Here is an 18,212-nt window from a genome sequence, read left to right as displayed (position 1 = left end):
AGGGAGGGAGGGACAATGAGCTGGGACAGTGGGGAAGGGCCCAGCGAGGTGGAGAGGGGCATCTTCGAAGGCTTTGGGCAGGGAGAGTGGCTGGCGGAAGCCTAGCAATGCAACCTACCCAGCAGCAAACAGCACACTCCCACCTTTCTGCCTGGGCTTTGAGGGGAGCCCATTAGGGCCCCTGCCTGTGCCAGGGGAGGAAAATAGGTGTGGGTAGGACGTCTTTAGATTTCCCTCCCTGGTTGGCAGCTGTGTGATATGGTGGACCAACCCTGGGTTCGAATCCCACCACCCCACTTACTACACGTTCTCACTGGGAAACATCTTTAGAGAAATGCAAATCAAAACCACCATGAGATACTATCTCACATCAGTCAGAATAGCTATTATTAAAAAGTCAAAAAATAACATGCTGCTGAGGTTGCAAAGAAAGGGGAACACTTACACACTGCTGGTGGGAATGTAAATTAGTTCAGCCACTACCAGAATGGTAGTTCTGTTTTAAGTGATTTGAGATCTTGCTAAACTGCTTTCCGATACCTCCGTTTCGGGAGTTGTGAAGTGGATGTGTTTGTATTCCTGTCTTCCTCGACCGAAACGGTGGAAGCAGTTCTCAGGCTTTGCCTTGCCCAGGTAAGTCAGGTCCTTAAGGCTTTTTGTGGGTGGAGCCTTGTCTAAAAAGAGGGAAGTGAACCCTAGGACTGAGCACGCAGCGGCAGCTTCGAAAGAAACCCGGGGTTGGGTCAGGATGGGAAAGGCAGGAAATTGAACGGGCTTGAGCCCCAAGTTCGGACCCAACCTCTTCCTTGTGTGCAGAAGGAAGGACAGGGGCCATGCCATCCTCACCCGGAGCGCCGCCCGAGCCTCCCAGCACCGCCGGTCTCGCCCTCTGCACATGGGATCAACTGACCTGGAAACTGCAGGTTTGGGGCTCTGCGAGCTGGGGGCAGGAGCAGAACCTTGCAGGTGGCTGCGCGTCACAAAGTCGGCCGGCGCCTGGCGTTTAACCTGGGTCAGGGCAAGACGCAAACCCCAGGCGCCCACGGAGTTGGCCTCGGAGCAGCGGCTGCGCGGGCTCAGCGGGCAGGCGCGCTCGCCGTCCCTGCAGCCCAAACCGGGCGCAGCCCAAGCAGGGCTCCGCGAACTGGAGCAGGCCGTGGTGGCCGTGGGAGGCCCCGAGGCCCGCGCCGGAGAGGCGGGCTGCTCTCATCACCTCCTCTGGGAAGCACCTGGCCGCAGGAGTTGCCGGGCCAACTCCCCTCCCACGGTGGGTAGGACGTCTTTAGATTTCTCTCCCTGCTTGGCAGCTGTGTGATAGGGTGAACCAACCTTGGGTTCGAATCCCACCTCCTCACTTACTACACGTTCTCCCTGGGAACCTTTATTCACCTTCAACACCTCCGCTTCCGTATTTGTGGAATGGATGTGTTTGTATTCCTATCTTCCTAGACTAGATGCTGCAGAAGCCCCTCAGCACCAACTTACTTATTAATGGCAGCCAGGTCTTGTATAGCGTTTACTATGTGGCAGGCACTGATTCTGGTGCTTTCTGTGTATCAGCTCACTTAATCCTCCCAACACTAGGAGAAAGGCACCATTATGACCCCTATTTACAGATGGGGAGAGGGGAAGTGGAATCTCTGGCTTCTAGGACATAATCTTTACCACATTGCTCAGAGCCCCTTGATCCTGCACCTCCCGCTGCTCCCATGTGATCCAGCTCCTCCATTTTCAGCCCACTTAACAAATGCCAGATGACCAATTTGTAGTTCCCTCAATGTGAGCACACCACATGCATTCACAGTTCTGTGGCTTTGCACGTATTGTTCCCTCTACCCAGAATGCATCAGTTCCTCCACCACTACCACTAGGCCCACCTGGTCTGCCTTGCAAATCCTACTCACCTTTCAAAACCCAGCTCAGACGTCACCTCCTGAGCAGCCCTCTCTTCGTCCTCCTTAGCCAAACAGAATAAGTCACCCTCCGTGTGTGCTACCCCGCACTGTGAGTCTGCCTGAACCTTCTCACTCTCTCACTGGGTTATAATTGAATTGGTCTGTGTCCCTGGATAGACTGTGAAATCCTTGCAGGTGTGGACTGTATCATGACTTTATCCTTGAACCACCCACACCTGGCACGGTGCCTAATACACTTGGGACCACAGAGAAAGCTGGTTCATTTGAGTTTAATTTCTGTTTGACAAGTAATGGCTCTTCCTTTTTACTCCCCACAGAAAGCAAGTGATTGCTCTTGTTTCCTCGTTTTTGGAAGCCCTGCCTAACACACAGCTGCAGTTCATCCCAGTTCCTGGATGGATGAAGAAAGTGAACTGATCCAGCCCGAAGACCAGAGCTACTGGGCCAATCTGCCTGATGTGTGCCTGTGCCGTGTTTTCTGGTGGCTAGGAGACAAGGACAGGTCCAAGGCTGCTCTTGTCTGCAGAAAATGGAACCAGATGATGTATTCTGCTAACCTCTGGCGGTATAGGACCATCACCTTCAGCGGGAGACCTTCAAGGGTACATGCATCTGAATTTGAGTCAGCTCTTTGGTACATTAAGAAATTTGGTCATTATCTGGAGCACCTGGAGGTCAGATTCCTGAGTCCTTACAATGCTGTCTTGACCAAGAAGTTCCAGGTCACCATGCAGGGCCTTCTGTCTTGTCTGGGCAAAAGCAACAACCGTCTGAAATCTCTTTCCATCCAACACCTGGAGCTGGACCGCCTGGTGTGGAGGAACAGCATCAGGAGCTCGTTCCTCAGGAGCTTGAGCTTCTTCTTGAAGAAGATGGGCAAACACCTGGATTATCTCAACCTAAAAGGGGCCAGGCTGATGGTGGAGCAAGGCTGCCACGTTCTCAACTCCCTTAGCTACATGAGCAATGAGAATGTGATCTCGGAGCTCAACATCGAGGACTACTTCAGCCATCACCTTGCTGTCTACAGCAGCCCCCAATTCAAACAGACCATGTCCACGTTCCACAATCTTGTATCCCTGACCCTCAACTACAACTGTATCTCCGACGAGCTGCTTGAGAACTTGTGTGAGAACAATGCCAGTACCCTCTGGACCATAAACATCAAATGCCACATTCATGACCCCCATGAACAGGTCATCTGGGGTATGTCCTGGGCCAAGTTAGCCAGGCATGCCACCAATCTGAAGGTGAACTTCTTCTTTGAACGCATCATGAAGTACGAGTGCTTGGCCCGGATCCTCTTGCAGGAGATCCCGGTCAGGAGCCTCAGTCTGAGAAGCTGCTATTTTAGTGACCCAGACTGGTCCATGAGACCCACTCTGACGGATCTCCTACCCACCTTCCGGCATACTCTGCAGGTAGGTAGGACTTGTGAGGAGTGACTGCTACTGGGGTGACTGGCTTCCCCAGAGGAAAGCCCACTGCTGCCCACTCTTAGCTGGGATCCCAAATGTCACTCGATCTCAAGTTGAAGTTCTAGGAAATATCACCAACCAAGCCGCCTCCCCTCCTCCCAAGATGACGGTAGGCTGCTCACTTCCTACATGTGGCACAGACACAAGGACTTTTCTGGTTAGCTGTCAGTCAAGGAAATCCCCTAAATCCCCACTCAGAGCTATGAAGCCTGAGCCAGAAGGTGCCTTGCTGGTGAATAGCGGTTGTGCTGCCTCTTCCTACCTTTCCACCAGGTCACAGCAGCATGTAGGAGATCCTGTGGCTCCTATGGCCAGATCTCAGCAGGGGATCTGCCTGGTGATAGCAGTGCCAGTGCCTGGTAATTGGGAAGACAGAATGGGGAGGACCAGGACAAACAAAAACCCAATTTGATTTAGACAACTGAAGAGCTGAGTTTTTGGGGCTGCTCCCTGATCTAGCAGTTTTCTCACCTTAAGATCAGTATCATTTTGTCTTTCCAAGGACCTCACAGCGGTCGTGACTGTAAGGTTGACCGAAAGGATGGAGAGGCAGACCCAGGCTCAGGTTTTGCAAGTTTATTTCAACCTGCCAGGCTGGCTGCCTCACCACAGGCAGTGAAGGCAGCAGCCTGGCTTACCAACTATGGGGGTGATGTAGGGGGTTGCAGGTAGCCTGGTGCTATTCTAATAAAAACTGCGTCTTGGTTCTCAGGGGCTGACATTCTGCTTAATTGGGTTAACGTCCTGGGTTCGAGAGCCAGGTGTGACCACATCCTGGAACCCAGGTGCCCTGTTTACAAGGCTGGAGGCTGTTTTTGTTATGAGCTCGGCTTAGCAGGGGAGAACAAGGAGGAGGTCTGTGGACTTGCCTTGCTGTGACCCTAACAGTGACCATTGATATTACCAGGTTTAATGTATCTCTACAAACATGGATGGACTGCAAGGTGCCAATACCTCATTAGGTACCCACATAACCCTAAGGTGGGGTAGGGCAGACATCATGATGATCCTTATGTGCTACAGAAGAACTTGAGGTTCAGTGACCAGCCCATAGTCACCCAGCCAGTCCTGCAGGGCTGGGATGAGCACCTCGCATACTCCAAGTATACTGCTCCAAATTTCAAGTTTGCAACCTTGGATGAGATCACCATCATTCTAAAATCTCTTCCTCTGAGAATTACATGTCCAATGTCCCTTATTTAAAAAAGCCCCCAAATTCCATTAACACCAGACCTGTCCTACAAGAAATGCTAAAGGGAGTTCTTCAATCTGAAAGGAAAAGGGCGTTAATGAGCAATAAGAAATCACCTGAAGGTACAAGATGTGTACTTACTATTACTTACTAGTGATAGTAATATTACTTATAGTAATATTACTATTACTTACCAGTAATAGTAAGTGTGCAGAAAAACAGAATATTGTAACATTGGAATTACAGTGAGTAAACTATTCGTATCTTAAGTAGAAAGACAAAAATATAAGCCTATCAAAAATAATCACAACAACAACTTTTCAAGACATAGACAGTACAATAAGATACAAATAAAAACCACAAAAAGTTAAACAGTAGGGAGACAAAGTAAAATGGTTTTATTAATTTTATTTTTGTTTATTAGTTTGTTTATACAATTAGTGTTTAGTTGTCATCAGTTTAAAATAATGAGTTATAAGATATTAATTGCAAGCCTCATGGTAACCTCGAATCTAAAAATATACAACAGATAAAATAAAAACCAAGAAGTTAAACATACCTCCAGAGGAAATCACCTTCCCTAAGAGGAACACAGGAAGGAAGAAAAGAAGGAAGAGAAGACCACAAAACAACCAGAAAACAAATAACCGAATGGCCAGAGTAAGTCCTTACTTGTCAGTGACAACACTGAATACAAATGGACTAAACTCTCCAATTAAAAGACATAGGTGGCTGAACGGATTTGTTTTAGAAAAAGACTCAATTATCTGTTGCCTACAAGTAGCACATTTTACCCATAAAGACACACATAGACTGAAAACAAAGAGATGGAAAATGATATTTAATGCCAGTGGAATCCAAAGAAAGCAGGAGTAGCTACACTTAGACAGAATAGATTTCAGGACAAAATCCATAAAAAGAGACAAAGTCATTATGTAATGCTAAAAAGGTCAATTGTGCAAGAGAATATAACAATTGTAAATATATATGCAGTCAACACTGGAGCACCCAGACATATAAAGCAAATATTATTAGAGGTAAAGAGAGCGATAGACCCTGATATAATAATAGCTGGAGACTTCAACACCCCACTTTGAGTGTTGGGTAGCTCTTCCACACAGAAAATCCACAAAGAAACAGCAGACTTAATCTGCATTATAGACCTAAAGTATATTTACAGAAAGTTTCATCCAATGGTTGAAGAATACACATTCTTCTTCTTAGCACATGGTTCATTCACAAGGATAGGTCATATATTAGGTCACAAAAAAGTCTTAAAGCATTCAAAAAGTTGAAATTATTGCAAGCATCTTCTCTGACCACAACAGAATAAAACTGGAAATTAATAAGAGAAATTTTGGAAATTATATGAACATATGGAAATTAAACAATATGCTCCTGAATGATCAGTGGGTCATGAAGAGGTTAAGAAGGAAATTGAAATATTTTTTGAAACAAATGATAATAGAGATACAGCATACCAAAACCTGTGGAATACAGTGACCAATACTGAGAGGGAAGTTTATAGCTATAAGCGTCTACATCAGAAAAGAAGAAAAACTTCAAATAAGCATTCTAATGATACACTTTAAAGAACCAAAAAAAGCAAGAGCAAACCAATCCCAAAATTAGTAGAAGAGAAAAAATAATAAAGATTAAAGCAGGAATGAAGGAAAGTGAACAAATAATGCGAAAGATCATCAAACGAAAAGGTTTTTTTCTGAAAAGATAAAATTGACAAACCATTAGCCAAAATGAGGAAAAAATGAGAGAAGACCCAAATAAATCAGCGATGAAAAAAGGAGACATTAGAACCAATATCTGAGAAATCCAAAGGATCATTAGAGGCTATAACGAACAACTATATCCCAATAAATTGGAAAACCTAGAAGATATGGATAAATTCCTAGACACATACAACCTACCAAGAATGAATCATGAAGAAATCCAAAACCTGAACAGACCATTGATAAGTAACAAGATAGAAGCTGTAATAAAAAGTCCCCAAGCAAAGAAAAGCCCTTGACCTGATGGTAGTGCTGCTAAATTTCATCAAACATTTAAAGAAGAACTAATACCCATCCTACTCAAACTATTCCAAAAAAAACAGAGGCAGAGGGAATACTTCTAATCTCATTCTACAAGGCTGTTATTACCCTGATACCAAAGCCAGATAAAGACACATCAAAAATAAGAAAACTACAGGCGAATATTCCTGGTAAACATTGATGGAAAATTCCTCAACAAATTACTAGCAAACCAAATCCAACAACACATTACAAAGATCATTCATTCTGACCAAGTGGGATTTATCTCAGGGATGCAAGGATGGTTCAAAATATGCAAATAAATCAATGTGATACCTCATAACAAAATGCAGGGCAAAAAAATGATCATTTTAATTGATGCTGAAAAAGCATTTGATAAAATTCAATATCCCTTCATAATTAAACCTCTCAAAAAAGCTGAGAATAGAAGAAACATACCTCAATACAATAAAGCCATATATGATAGGCCACAGCTAGTATCATACTGAATGAGGAAAACCCGAAAGCCTTTTCTTTAAGATCTGGAACACAACAAGGATGGCAACTGTCACCACTGCCATTCAACATAGAACTGGAAGTCCTAGATAGAGCAATCAGATGAGAGAAATAAAGGGCATCCAAATAGAAAATGAAGTCAAAGAATTCTTGTTTGAAGATGATGTGATCTTACATTTGCAAAAACCTAAAGACTCTACCAAAAAAAAAACTATCAGATACACAAATTCAATAAAGTTGCAGGATACAAAATCAACATACAAAAATCAATAGCATATCTATATGCCAACAGTGAACAATCTGAAAAAGAAATCAAGAAAGTAATCCTGTTTACAATAGCTACAAATAAAATTAAATATCTAGGACTTAACCAAAGAAATGAAAGATCTGTTCAATGAAAACTATAAAACATTGATGCAAGAAATTGAAAAGGACACAATAAATAGAAAGATATTCTATGTTCATGAATTGGAAGAATCAATATTGTCAAAATGTTTATACTACCCAAAGCCATCTACAGATTCAATGCAATCCTATCAAAATACCAATGACGTTCTTCACAGAAATAAAGAATCTTAAATTTATATATACATGTGGAACCACAAAAGATACAGAATAGCAAAGCTATCCTGACCAAAAAGAACAAAACTGTAGAAACCACATTACCTAACTTCAAATTATACTACAGAGCTACACTCACTAAAACAGCATGAAACTGGCATAAAAACAGACTTTGAGCTCCTTATATATTCTGGTTATTTATTAATCCCATAAAGACCAACAGAACAGAATAGAGAACCCAGAAACAAATCCATTCATCTATAGTGAACTCATGTCTGACAAAGGTGCCAAAAACATACATTGGGAAAAAGATAGTCTCTTTAGTACATGGTGCTAGGAAAACTGGATATCCATGCAGAAGAATCAAACTAGACAGCTATCTCTTTCCATATATGAAAATCAAAATGAACTAAAGACTTCAATCTAAGACCTCAAACTATGAAACTACTACAAGAAAACATTGGGGAAACTCTCCAGTACAATGGACTGGGCAAAGATCTCTTGAGTAATGCCCCACAAGCACAGGCAACCTAAGCAAACATGGACACATGGGATCACATCAAGTTAAAAAGCTTCTGCACAGCAAAGGAAACTATCAACAAAGAGACAACCCACAGGAAGAATGGGGGAAAATATTTGAAAATTACCCATCTAACAAGGGATTAATAAGTAATCAGAATATATAGAGCTCAAACAACTCTATAGGAAAAAATGTAACAATTTAATTTAAAAATGGGCAAAAGATCTGAACAGATATTTCTCAAAAGAAGACATATAAATGGCAAAATAGATATATTAAAAGGTGCTCAACATAATTGATCGTCAGAGAAATGCAAATCAAAATTACAATGAGATATTATTTCACCCCAGTTAAAATGGTTTTTATTCCAAAGACAGGCAATAGCAAATGCTGGAAAGGATGTAGAGAAAAGGAAAGCCTCATACACAGTTGGTGAAAATTTAAAGTAGTACAACCTTTGTAGGGAGCAGTTTGGAGGTTCCTCAGAAAACTAAAAATAGAGCTTACATATGATCCAGCAATCCCACTGCTAGGTATATACCCCAAAGAAAGAAAGTTGGTATATCAAAGAGATGTCTGTACTCTCATGTTTATTGCAGCACTGTTCATATAGCCAATATTTGGAAGCAACCTAAGTGTCCATCAATGGATAAAGAAAATGTGGTACATCCATACAGTAGAGTACTATGCTTTTTTATTCAGGTATAAAAAGGAATAAGATTCTGTCATTTGCAATAACATAGATGCAACTGAGGTCGTTATGTTAAGTGAAATATGCCAGGCACAGAAAGACAAACTTTGTATGTTCTCACAAATTTGTGGAGCTAAAAATTAAAACAATTTAACTCATGGAGATAGAGAGTAGAAAGATGGTTACCAGAGGCTGGGGAGGATAGTAAGGGGTGGAGAGGGAAGTGGGGATGGTTAATGGGTACAAAAAATGTTAGAAAGAATGAACCAGATTTAGTATTTGATAACACTGACAGGGTGTCTATAGTCAATCATCATTTAATTGTACATTTTAAAATAACTAAAAGAGTGTAATTGGATTATTTGTAACACAAAGGATAAATGCTTGAAGTCATGGATACTCTATTTATCCCAATGTGATTATTACACATGGTATGCCTACATCATATATACCCCATACAAAAGCATTGCCTGACTTCAAATTATACAACAGAGCTATAATCACTAAAACGGCATGAGACTGGCATAAAAACAGACTTTGAGCACCTTATATATTCTGGTTATATATGATATATACCATCATATATATCCCATATATATATATATGTATATGTCCCAGAAAAATTAAAAATTAAAATTAAAAGCCCCCAAACCATCATGGCTATCAGGCCCAGAGCCAGGTCATGGAAATGACCCAGCCAGTCCCAGCATCTCTGCCCACACACATCTTCCCTTTTGGTGCTCTTCCAGAAATTAACTTTTGAATTCAACAACAACCATGAGTCACTCGACGAGGAGCTGCACGTCCTCATCTTATCCTGCAGGAAGTTGTATTACTTCAAAATCTGGGCTTTCCTTGATGTTAGGTTTGTGGAGCAGATCCTGAAGAGTCAGGAAGAAGGGCGGTGTGCCCTGCGCACATTCAAGGTAAGAGGCCCCCAGGCTGGGTCCACGGGGTAGAGTGGGAACATCCAGAAATGGTGCTTCTGCTCTGGAATGAAGGGCAGAGCGACGCAGTGGGGAACAATCGTCTGTTCATTGGAAACTAGCAATTTCACAGAAGGGAATGTGGAGCTCTCTTCCCTAGTAGTCGGGTTTGGTCTTTTCCTGATTTTGTCAACATATTTTCCTGATTCAACAACTGTATGTGTAGGTTATTTAAATTGTTGTCAAGCCCTGAAAACTGTAGTCACAAGGGGTGTGTGTGTGTGTGTGTATGTGTGTGAACGCTCATATATGCATGTATTTCTTTGTTGACACAGGTGAGAATTTATACAAACAGATATGAGACGAGTGAAGAGGACAGGACCCTGCGGGAAATTTACATGAAGTACAGAAAGCTGATCGATTCAGAGCTTAACTATTTTGTCATCGCTTACTCTATGATGTGATAAGCACTCTACAGATGAAAAAAGCTAGGAGCACTTTGAACTTGAAAATTACTTCTCTTAGAACCACATTTGGGCATTGCCTGCCCTTTTGCTCCTCTCTCTCCCCACTTTTTGTCAGTTCCACCCAACATGAGCAGCCCTGCAAAGGCTGAAACTGCTGATGACCTGAAGGCTCCAAGTGGCTTTAAAGCGCTATGTTTACCAACTATCCAGGCGTCAATTCTCTTTTTGTCAGTTTTGCTTTTTGACACCCTCACTCATCCACAGAGCTAAAAACCCAAAGCCACTCAGAGTAGCTTCCTTTTTTTTTTTTTTTTGAGACGTGTTGACAAAAAGAGTCAAACTCTGTAAAATATTGTTAGAGATTTATTCTAGCCAAATATTTTTAGAGATTTATTCTCAGCCAAATATGAGTAACCATGGCCTGTGACACAGCCCTCGGGAGGTCCTGAGAACATATGCCCAAGGTGGTCGGGGTACAGCTTGGTTTTATGTATTTTGGGAAGGCATGAGATATCAATCAAATACATTTAAGAAATATATTGGCTTAGTTCAGAAAGGCAGGACAACTCAAAGCAGGGGCTTCCAGGCTATAGATAAATTTAAACATTTTCTGGTTGACAATTGGTTGAGTTTATCTGAAGACCTGGGATCAACAGAAAAGAAATGTTCAGGTTAAGATGAAGGATTGTGGAGACCAAGTTTTATTGTGCAAAGGAAGCTTTCGGATAGCAGACTTCAGAGAGAGCAGGTTGTAAAATGTTTCTTACTGAGTCTTACGACGGTCCCTGGCTTAGTTGATTATCCCCTAGATCTGGAAAGGAAGGGAGGAAAATAAAGGGGAAAGGAGATTATCTATAGAATGTGGATGTTTCCCACAAGAGACTTTGCAGGGCAATTTCAAGGTATGGAAAGGAAATATATTTTGGGTTAAAACATTTTGAGTGTCTTCCTTGTTATCCCAGAGCCAGATTGGAAAGTAATCACTATATACAGGGTTAAATAAAACTCATCTGATGAGACTTTATGGCTTGTAGGGCATGACTCCCCAGACCCCTTAGATAGGAATTTGGGAAGATTAAAAAAAAAAATCTGAGCTTAATCCTCAGATGGAATCTGGCACTGTCATTCAGGCTGGAGTGCAGTGGTGTGATCTCGGCTCACTGCAACTTCCACCTCTCAGGTTCAAGTAATTATCCTGCCTCAACCTCGAAGTAGCCGGGATTACAGGCGTGCACCACCATGCCCAGATAATCTCTGTATTTTTAGTAGAGATGGGGTCTTGCCACGTTGGCCAGGCTGGTCTCCAACTCCTGGCCTCAAATGATCCACCTGCCTCAACCTCCCAAAGTGCTGGAATTATAGACATAAGCCACCATACCCAGCCCCAGAGTAGGTTTTTATAAGAGGACCCTGACTCCTGCTAACCTGTGCACCTGAAAAGGTGTGTGTAACCACTGAGCAAATGGAATCATGTTTTCTACTCACTGACATCAGTTTAGAAATCCTTTCTATCCAGGCTAGCCTTCATGTCAGAGCCTCCTGACATTGACATTGTCTGGGCCTGATCTCAGATGCATAGAAATCTCCAGCCTGACTTTGGATGAAGCAGGAAAAGCCCCACTTTGAGGAGGAACCTGCTCAGAGCTGGAACTCCCTCCCACAGAAGGAACTCAGCCCCTGACTTACTGGCATCGTGGACTCGAGTCTCCTGCCTCTGTTTTTCCTGTGTCTCCTTTATTTTTCCATCCAGGCAACATCATGCTCAGCCTGCTATGACCACTCAGTCCTCAGGTGTGGGACTGAACCGAAAGTGGTCTTTACACTCATATTTATGAGGAATTTGTAATGTCATGGGGAAATGTTCCTAATGTAATATTAAGTTTAAAGAGCAGGACAAGGATGGGCACGGTGGCTCATGCCTGTAATCCCAGCACTTTGGGACGCTGAGGCAGGCAGATCGTGAGGTCAAGAGATCGAGACCAGCCTGGCCAACATGGCGAAACCCCATCTCTACTAAAAATACAAAAATTAGCTGGGTGTGGTGGTGCACCCCTATAGTCCCAGTTACTTGGGAGACTGGGGAAGGGAGAGTTGCTTGAGCCCTGGAGGCAGAGGTTGCAGTGAGCGGAGATTGCACCACTGCGCTCCAGCCTGGGCAACAGAACAAGACTCTGTCTCAAAAAAAAAAAAAAAAGAAAGAAAGGAAAAAAAAAAATCAGGACAAAAAGAACTAGAAATCATGAAAAAGGCATATAAGGATTTTTGCTAAAGTATAGAAGAGATATACCAAAAATATGAATGGTTATCTCCGGGGGATGGAATTATGGGGGTTCTTAGTGTCCTTTTTATGATTTTTCCAGATTTCTCATTTTTCTACAATTATCATGTGTTATTTTTACTATTAGGGAAAAAAATCTAGTGTGTTTTAAATAAGGAGTGATAATAAATTCCTGAGCCCATGCCATAGACATGTATTACTTCTGGTCCTTTCAGATTTTTGTGCACACGGTGGCATAGAGTTGTTTTTTTTTTTCCAGTGGATATAAATTAATAAAATCCCAGAACACTTTTAACAAGAGACATTTCAAATTTTGTTTGTCTTGCCTCTTGTACACTGTGCCCATATTTATGCTAAGCTGTTTAGCCCTTTGTTACAATTTGTATCTATCTAGTCCTTTTCAATTTTCAAAGCACTGTCACATTCACGATCTTGTTGGAATCTCCCTACAATGCTGCAGAATAAACCATGGTTCCCGTGTCATTAATGTTCAGAAAAGATGGGGCTGGTAAAGGGAAGAGGGTCTTCACCTGCAGGGAGCACCCAAGTTTGATGGGGGAAGATACCTTAAAGTGTCAAAATGTGCTGAATCTGGAAGGGCCCTTGGGACAATCCAGTGCTGTGCAGACCAGAGAGAAGGTGACTTGCTTGGGGTGGGAGGGGAGCCTCAGCTGGAATCCACATCATCTGGCAGGCTGATTGATTGGTATGATGGTTTTTTCTGTAGTGTGGGCCAGCTCCTTTCACCCCTAAACGTGGAATCTAAGTGTGGATGACTCTTTCATGAAGATATGTTAACATAAATAACATTTTCATCAAAGTGTTTTCTATAAGAGTGAATACATCCTACAGTTTTGCAAATCTCTGTCATGTCTGGCTTAAGAGTAGATGACTGGATTCTCATCCCTGCTTCTGCATTCTGTCTGTTGCAATATCACATGCCATGTAGCCTCTGGAAAACTCCAGAGAAAATGAGCATGAAAAGGGCACATGATATCTTGGTATTATTGCTGAAATTGTTTTGACCTCATGGATCCCTTGAAAAGGGAGTCAGGGATTCTCAGAGATACCCTGACCATCTCTAGAACTACTGCAAAGACATTCCAGTTCCCCTGAGGAATTGAAACAGGTTCGACGTCAGGATGGTCCTAGTGGGAAAAAGGAGAGGACAAGAAGTTTTCAAAGCTACTTATTTTTTTTAAAAAATCATCCATTTTCTAAATTACCACATCCAGAGGCCCACTGGGTAGATGGAGACAGCCAACAGACTTGTGTCCTCTCTGTTCCTCTCTGAGCACCAGCTTTTTATGCATGCCTGTCCTTCTCCAGTGCAGAGCAAGAGGGCAGGGGAGCCGGCTCCCACAGCCTCACTGGGCTGAAAAGAGTACCTGGCTCCTTGGAGAAACATCCAGAAGGCCTCCAGTGTGTGTCTGTTTTGTATTTATAAGCAGAAGACACATCCTGACTTCCTGGATCCTCCTCTCTTTTAACAACTGCTGGCTGGAGCTGATGAAATCCTGGCAACACAGAGGCTGAGCACGCTGAATGTCCAAGTTACAATGGACTGAATGTGTGTCTCCCACCAAAATTTATATATTAAATCTGGCAGGGCGTGGTGGCTCACGTCTGTAATCCCAGCACTTTGGGAGGCCAAGGTGGGTGGATCACAAGGTCAGGAGTTCGAGGCCAGCCTGGCCAATATAGTGAAACCCCGTCTCTACTACAAATACAAAAATTAGCCAGGCATGGTGGCAGGTGACTAGTCCCAGCTACATGGGAGGCTGAGGCGGGAGAATTACTTGAACCCAGGAGGTGGAGGTTGTAGTGAGCAGAGATGACGCCACTGCACTCCAGCCTGAGTGACAGAGCGAGGCTGTGTCTCAAAAAAAAAAAAAAAATCTAATCCACAGCGTGATGGTATTTGGAACCGGGGCCTTTGGGAGGCAAACAGGTAAAGAGGGTAGGGCCCTCATGAATGGGATTAGCATCCTTATAAAAGAGACTCCCCTTCCCCCTCACAGCTCTCTCCTTCTTTCAACCATGTGGGGATACAAGAAATTGTCAGTCTGCAACCTGGAAGAGGGCCCTCACCACAAACCAACCATGCTGGGACCCTGATCTCAAATTTTCAGCCTCTAGAACTGGGAGAAATAGATGTCTGTTGTTTATAAGCCAACCAGTCTATGGTGTTTTGTTACAGAGGCTCAGATGGACTAAAACACAAGAATATAAGGAAGGTGGAGCTGTGACCAAACTCAAGTGTAAACCATTTACCCACAGGCCAATTGACAATGCCAGGGCAGGGGTGGGCCTTTGACTCTCTGGGCTGGAAGGGTTCGTGGTCCATCGAAGCCACTATCTTGGGTGACCCTGAGTAAGTTCCTTACTCTGCCTAGGCCTAAGTTTTTGCTATTAGTAAAATGGGAGGAGCTGAGCAGCCCCATATCATGAATTTTCCTGAGACACAAATATGCTGGGACTGGGTCTGTGATGTTGAACATAGATGTGAATAGCTAAGTTTGATGGCCCCAAACCTTGTGGGCCATCAGGCACAACACAAAACTTGTCTTGTGCCTTGGGGCAAGCATTTAACCTCCCTGTGTATAAATGAAGAAAAAAATTAATTACATGCACTGCAACACACACACCTGGTCCGTGTTGGCTTTTATCTTGTTTGATAAATGAAGGAACAGACTCAAAGGAAGTTAACTTATCCCAAGTCATACAGCCAGTCTGTGGCAGAACCAATACCAGTCTCCAGATTTAGAACCAAGATTCACTCTTCCATCCAAACAACAAAATGAGAAGAACTCATTCCCTCTCCCTTCCTCCACCCAGCTTATCTCAGACAGATATTAAAGTGATCACTGGTTGAGTGTTTACATGGTAGATACAAATTCACTTAGTTTTGTTTAATCCTCACACAGCTCTAGAAGGTAGAGACTATTGTTATTCCTCTTTTAGAAGGATCCTGAAGAGTTGGCAAGACAAACTGCCCTGGTCACACATTTAGGAAGTGCTGGAAAGTGAGTGTCAAACCCAACCCAATCCCTTGAGCCCAGGAGTTTGAGACTAGTGTGGGCAACATGGCAAGACCCCATCTCTACAGAAAATACAAAAACTGAGGTGGGAGGATCACCTGAGCCCGGGGAAGTCGAGGCTGCAGTGAGCTGTGATTGTGCCACTGTACTCCAGCCTGAGCAACAGAATGAGACCCCCATCTCAAAAAAAAAAAAAAAAAACCATGAGCAAGATACACACATACATACACAGTCTTAAGTGCTCAAGTGGAATGATAGTTCCTTGAGAACATGGATTTTTGCTTTGCTCATTGCGAATCCCCAGAGCCTAGAATTGTGCCAGGCATAGAGGAGGCCCTATTTGTTGAATGAATGAAAATAAGATATCATTTTAAGATGATTCTACCGTTTATTTACAGTGTTTCAAAGTAATATGTATTTTGTTTTAACCCATATTACTTAGCATGAAGACAAATATGTCCTTTTTTTTTTTTTGAGTCAGAGTCTCACTCTGCTGCCCAGGCTGGAGTGCCATGGTGCGATCTCAGTTCCCTGCAACCTCTGCCTCCCGGGTTCAAGCGATTATCCCTGCCTCAGTCTCTCAAGTAGGTGGGATTACAGGCGCCCACCACCATACCCAGATAATTTTTTGTATTTTTAGTAGAGACGAGGTTTTGCCGTGTTGGCCAAGCTGGTCTCGAACTCCTCAGACTCCTGACCTCTCGAACTCCTGACCCCGCCGACCTCAGCTTCCCAAAGTGTTGGGATTACAGGTGTGAGTCACCACCCCTGGCCCAAAAATGTCTTTTTTAAACAGCCTTCAAGAAGACAACATTTTGGGGAATGATAGTAAGAGGAGTTAAAAAAAAAAAAAAAGAAGAGGAATACAACATATATATTAACATGCAATTAATTTAGCCAACTCTATTGTGTATTTTTGGGCCACCAGCTGGTAATATAAGGCTTTTTTCAGCAGGAAGTAATCTCACAAATCACCTCCCCAGTCCCTCTCATCACTGCCTCAGTATCATCTCTCTGCAGATGAGGAAAAGAAGGCCCAGGGAAGAGGAGTGACTCATCTACCATTCCTCAATCAGTTGCTAGGAAAGCTGACCCCACGGCCTGCAGGCTTTATCAGACAAAGCCATTCCCAGAGACTTTCCAAGCCCTTGCTTCCAATCACAATGTAACCTTGTCACTCATCTATGTAATCCATAGCTTGTCTGTGACTGAAGAATAAATAGGGGTATTTTGTTGTTTGGGTGGAAGAAAGAGTCTTGGGTTCTAAATCTGGAGACTTTGGTATTGGTTCTGCCACAGACTGGCTGTATGACTTGGGATAAGTTAACTTCCTTTGAGTCTGTTCCTTCATTTATCAAACAAGATGAAAGCCAACACGGGCCAGGTGTGTGTGTTGCAGTGCATGTAATTAATTTTTCTTCTTCGTTTACACACAGAGAAACTGACACTCAGGGAGGTTAAATTCTTGCTCCAAGGCACAAGACAAGTTCATGGCAGGCCAGTACTCAACCCCTTAGATAAATACGGATTCGAAAAGGAATGACAAAGATGTTTACTAGAGGACTCCTACTAATAGCAGAAGATGTCAGCTTGGGAAGAGGTGATGTAAACACTGGTAATTCGGTGTCATGCAGCAATTTAAAGCCTAGCGTGGCTCTTCCTGCCTTGATGTAAACAACCCTTCGAGACATACTAAGTGAAAACAGCAAGTGGAAGGGCAATACATACACATTGATACCATTTATATTTCACAGGGCAGAGATTCTGGGAGGTCTCCCCCCCGCCCACGTCATTCAGCATTCACTGACGATTCAGGAGCTCAGGGTGCACAGGTGGCGGGTCTGGGCTTAACCCTCAAGCTCCTCCGGCCCCCCCGGGCTTCTGGGGCTCACCACATTCTCGCCATGGCCTGGTCTCAGCTACTGCGCGCCGCCATGGCCCCACCCAAGCCAAGACCACCACCGGGGCAAGCGATCCTGGTAGCGGGGAGCCAGCTCCGCCCGCCCAGCCTCTTCCTTCCGGCAGCCAGGACAGACCTTTCAACCGCCACCCCCTCCCCTCTGTCCTAGAGCCTCAGGGCGGGACCCTGGGAGGCCTGGATTTCCTTTGGCGGTTATCGAGGAACCCAAGAACAACCAATTTCTTTTGAGGAGGTTGGGCACTGAATTGATGGGGAGGAGAGAACCCGGACCCGCCCCCGACACGCCCGTAGCTTCCAATTGTCTTAAGCGCGGGCCTCCAGCCATTACCCCCCCGCACTCTGGAGCATTTCAGTGAATGGGCTGGAGGACCACCCTCTCGCCACCTCCTGGAAACCACTCAGGTCGCGCCTGCCCGATTACATGCCTCTTAACAGGAGCTGGTTTGAACTTTCCCGCGGCCTACCGAGCTTTACATGATCTGATCCCAGCCTCCTTCTCTGATATCAGCTTGTACCACCTCCCCGTTTTCTCCAGTCACAATGGCCTTTTCTGTGTTCGCTAAAAATGAGAGAGTCATGTGAGTATCTGGTTTCGGGATCTGAAAGCCAGATATCCAAGTAAGCATCAGCAATTCATTAGCTTTGTGACCTCTGGCAAGTCAGTTCATGTTTCTGCAC

At 43.8% G+C, this 18,212-nt stretch overlaps 1 protein-coding gene across 1 annotated transcript; it reads left to right on the top strand.

The window, feature by feature from the left end:
- The first annotated feature begins 104 nt into the window (after positions 1-104).
- FBXO39 (F-box protein 39) lies at positions 105-12,305 on the top strand. Its single transcript, XM_012445519.2, has 4 exons — positions 105-633; positions 2,234-3,337; positions 9,651-9,827; positions 10,163-12,305. The coding sequence occupies exons 2-4, from the start codon at positions 2,312-2,314 to the stop codon at positions 10,289-10,291; spliced, it is 1,332 nt and encodes a 443-aa protein (XP_012300942.2). The 5' UTR covers positions 105-633; positions 2,234-2,311; the 3' UTR covers positions 10,292-12,305.
- Positions 12,306-18,212: the final 5,907 nt, after the last annotated feature.

The sequence above is a fragment of the Aotus nancymaae genome, unplaced genomic scaffold, assembly GCF_030222135.1.
Source record: "Aotus nancymaae isolate 86718 unplaced genomic scaffold, 86718_ANA_hifiasm-v0.15.2.pri h1tg000018l, whole genome shotgun sequence".
In the NCBI taxonomy this organism is placed as follows: domain Eukaryota; kingdom Metazoa; phylum Chordata; class Mammalia; order Primates; family Aotidae; genus Aotus; species Aotus nancymaae.
Note: the sequence above shows the minus strand (reverse complement) of the source record. Positions and strands in the feature narration are given on the sequence as shown.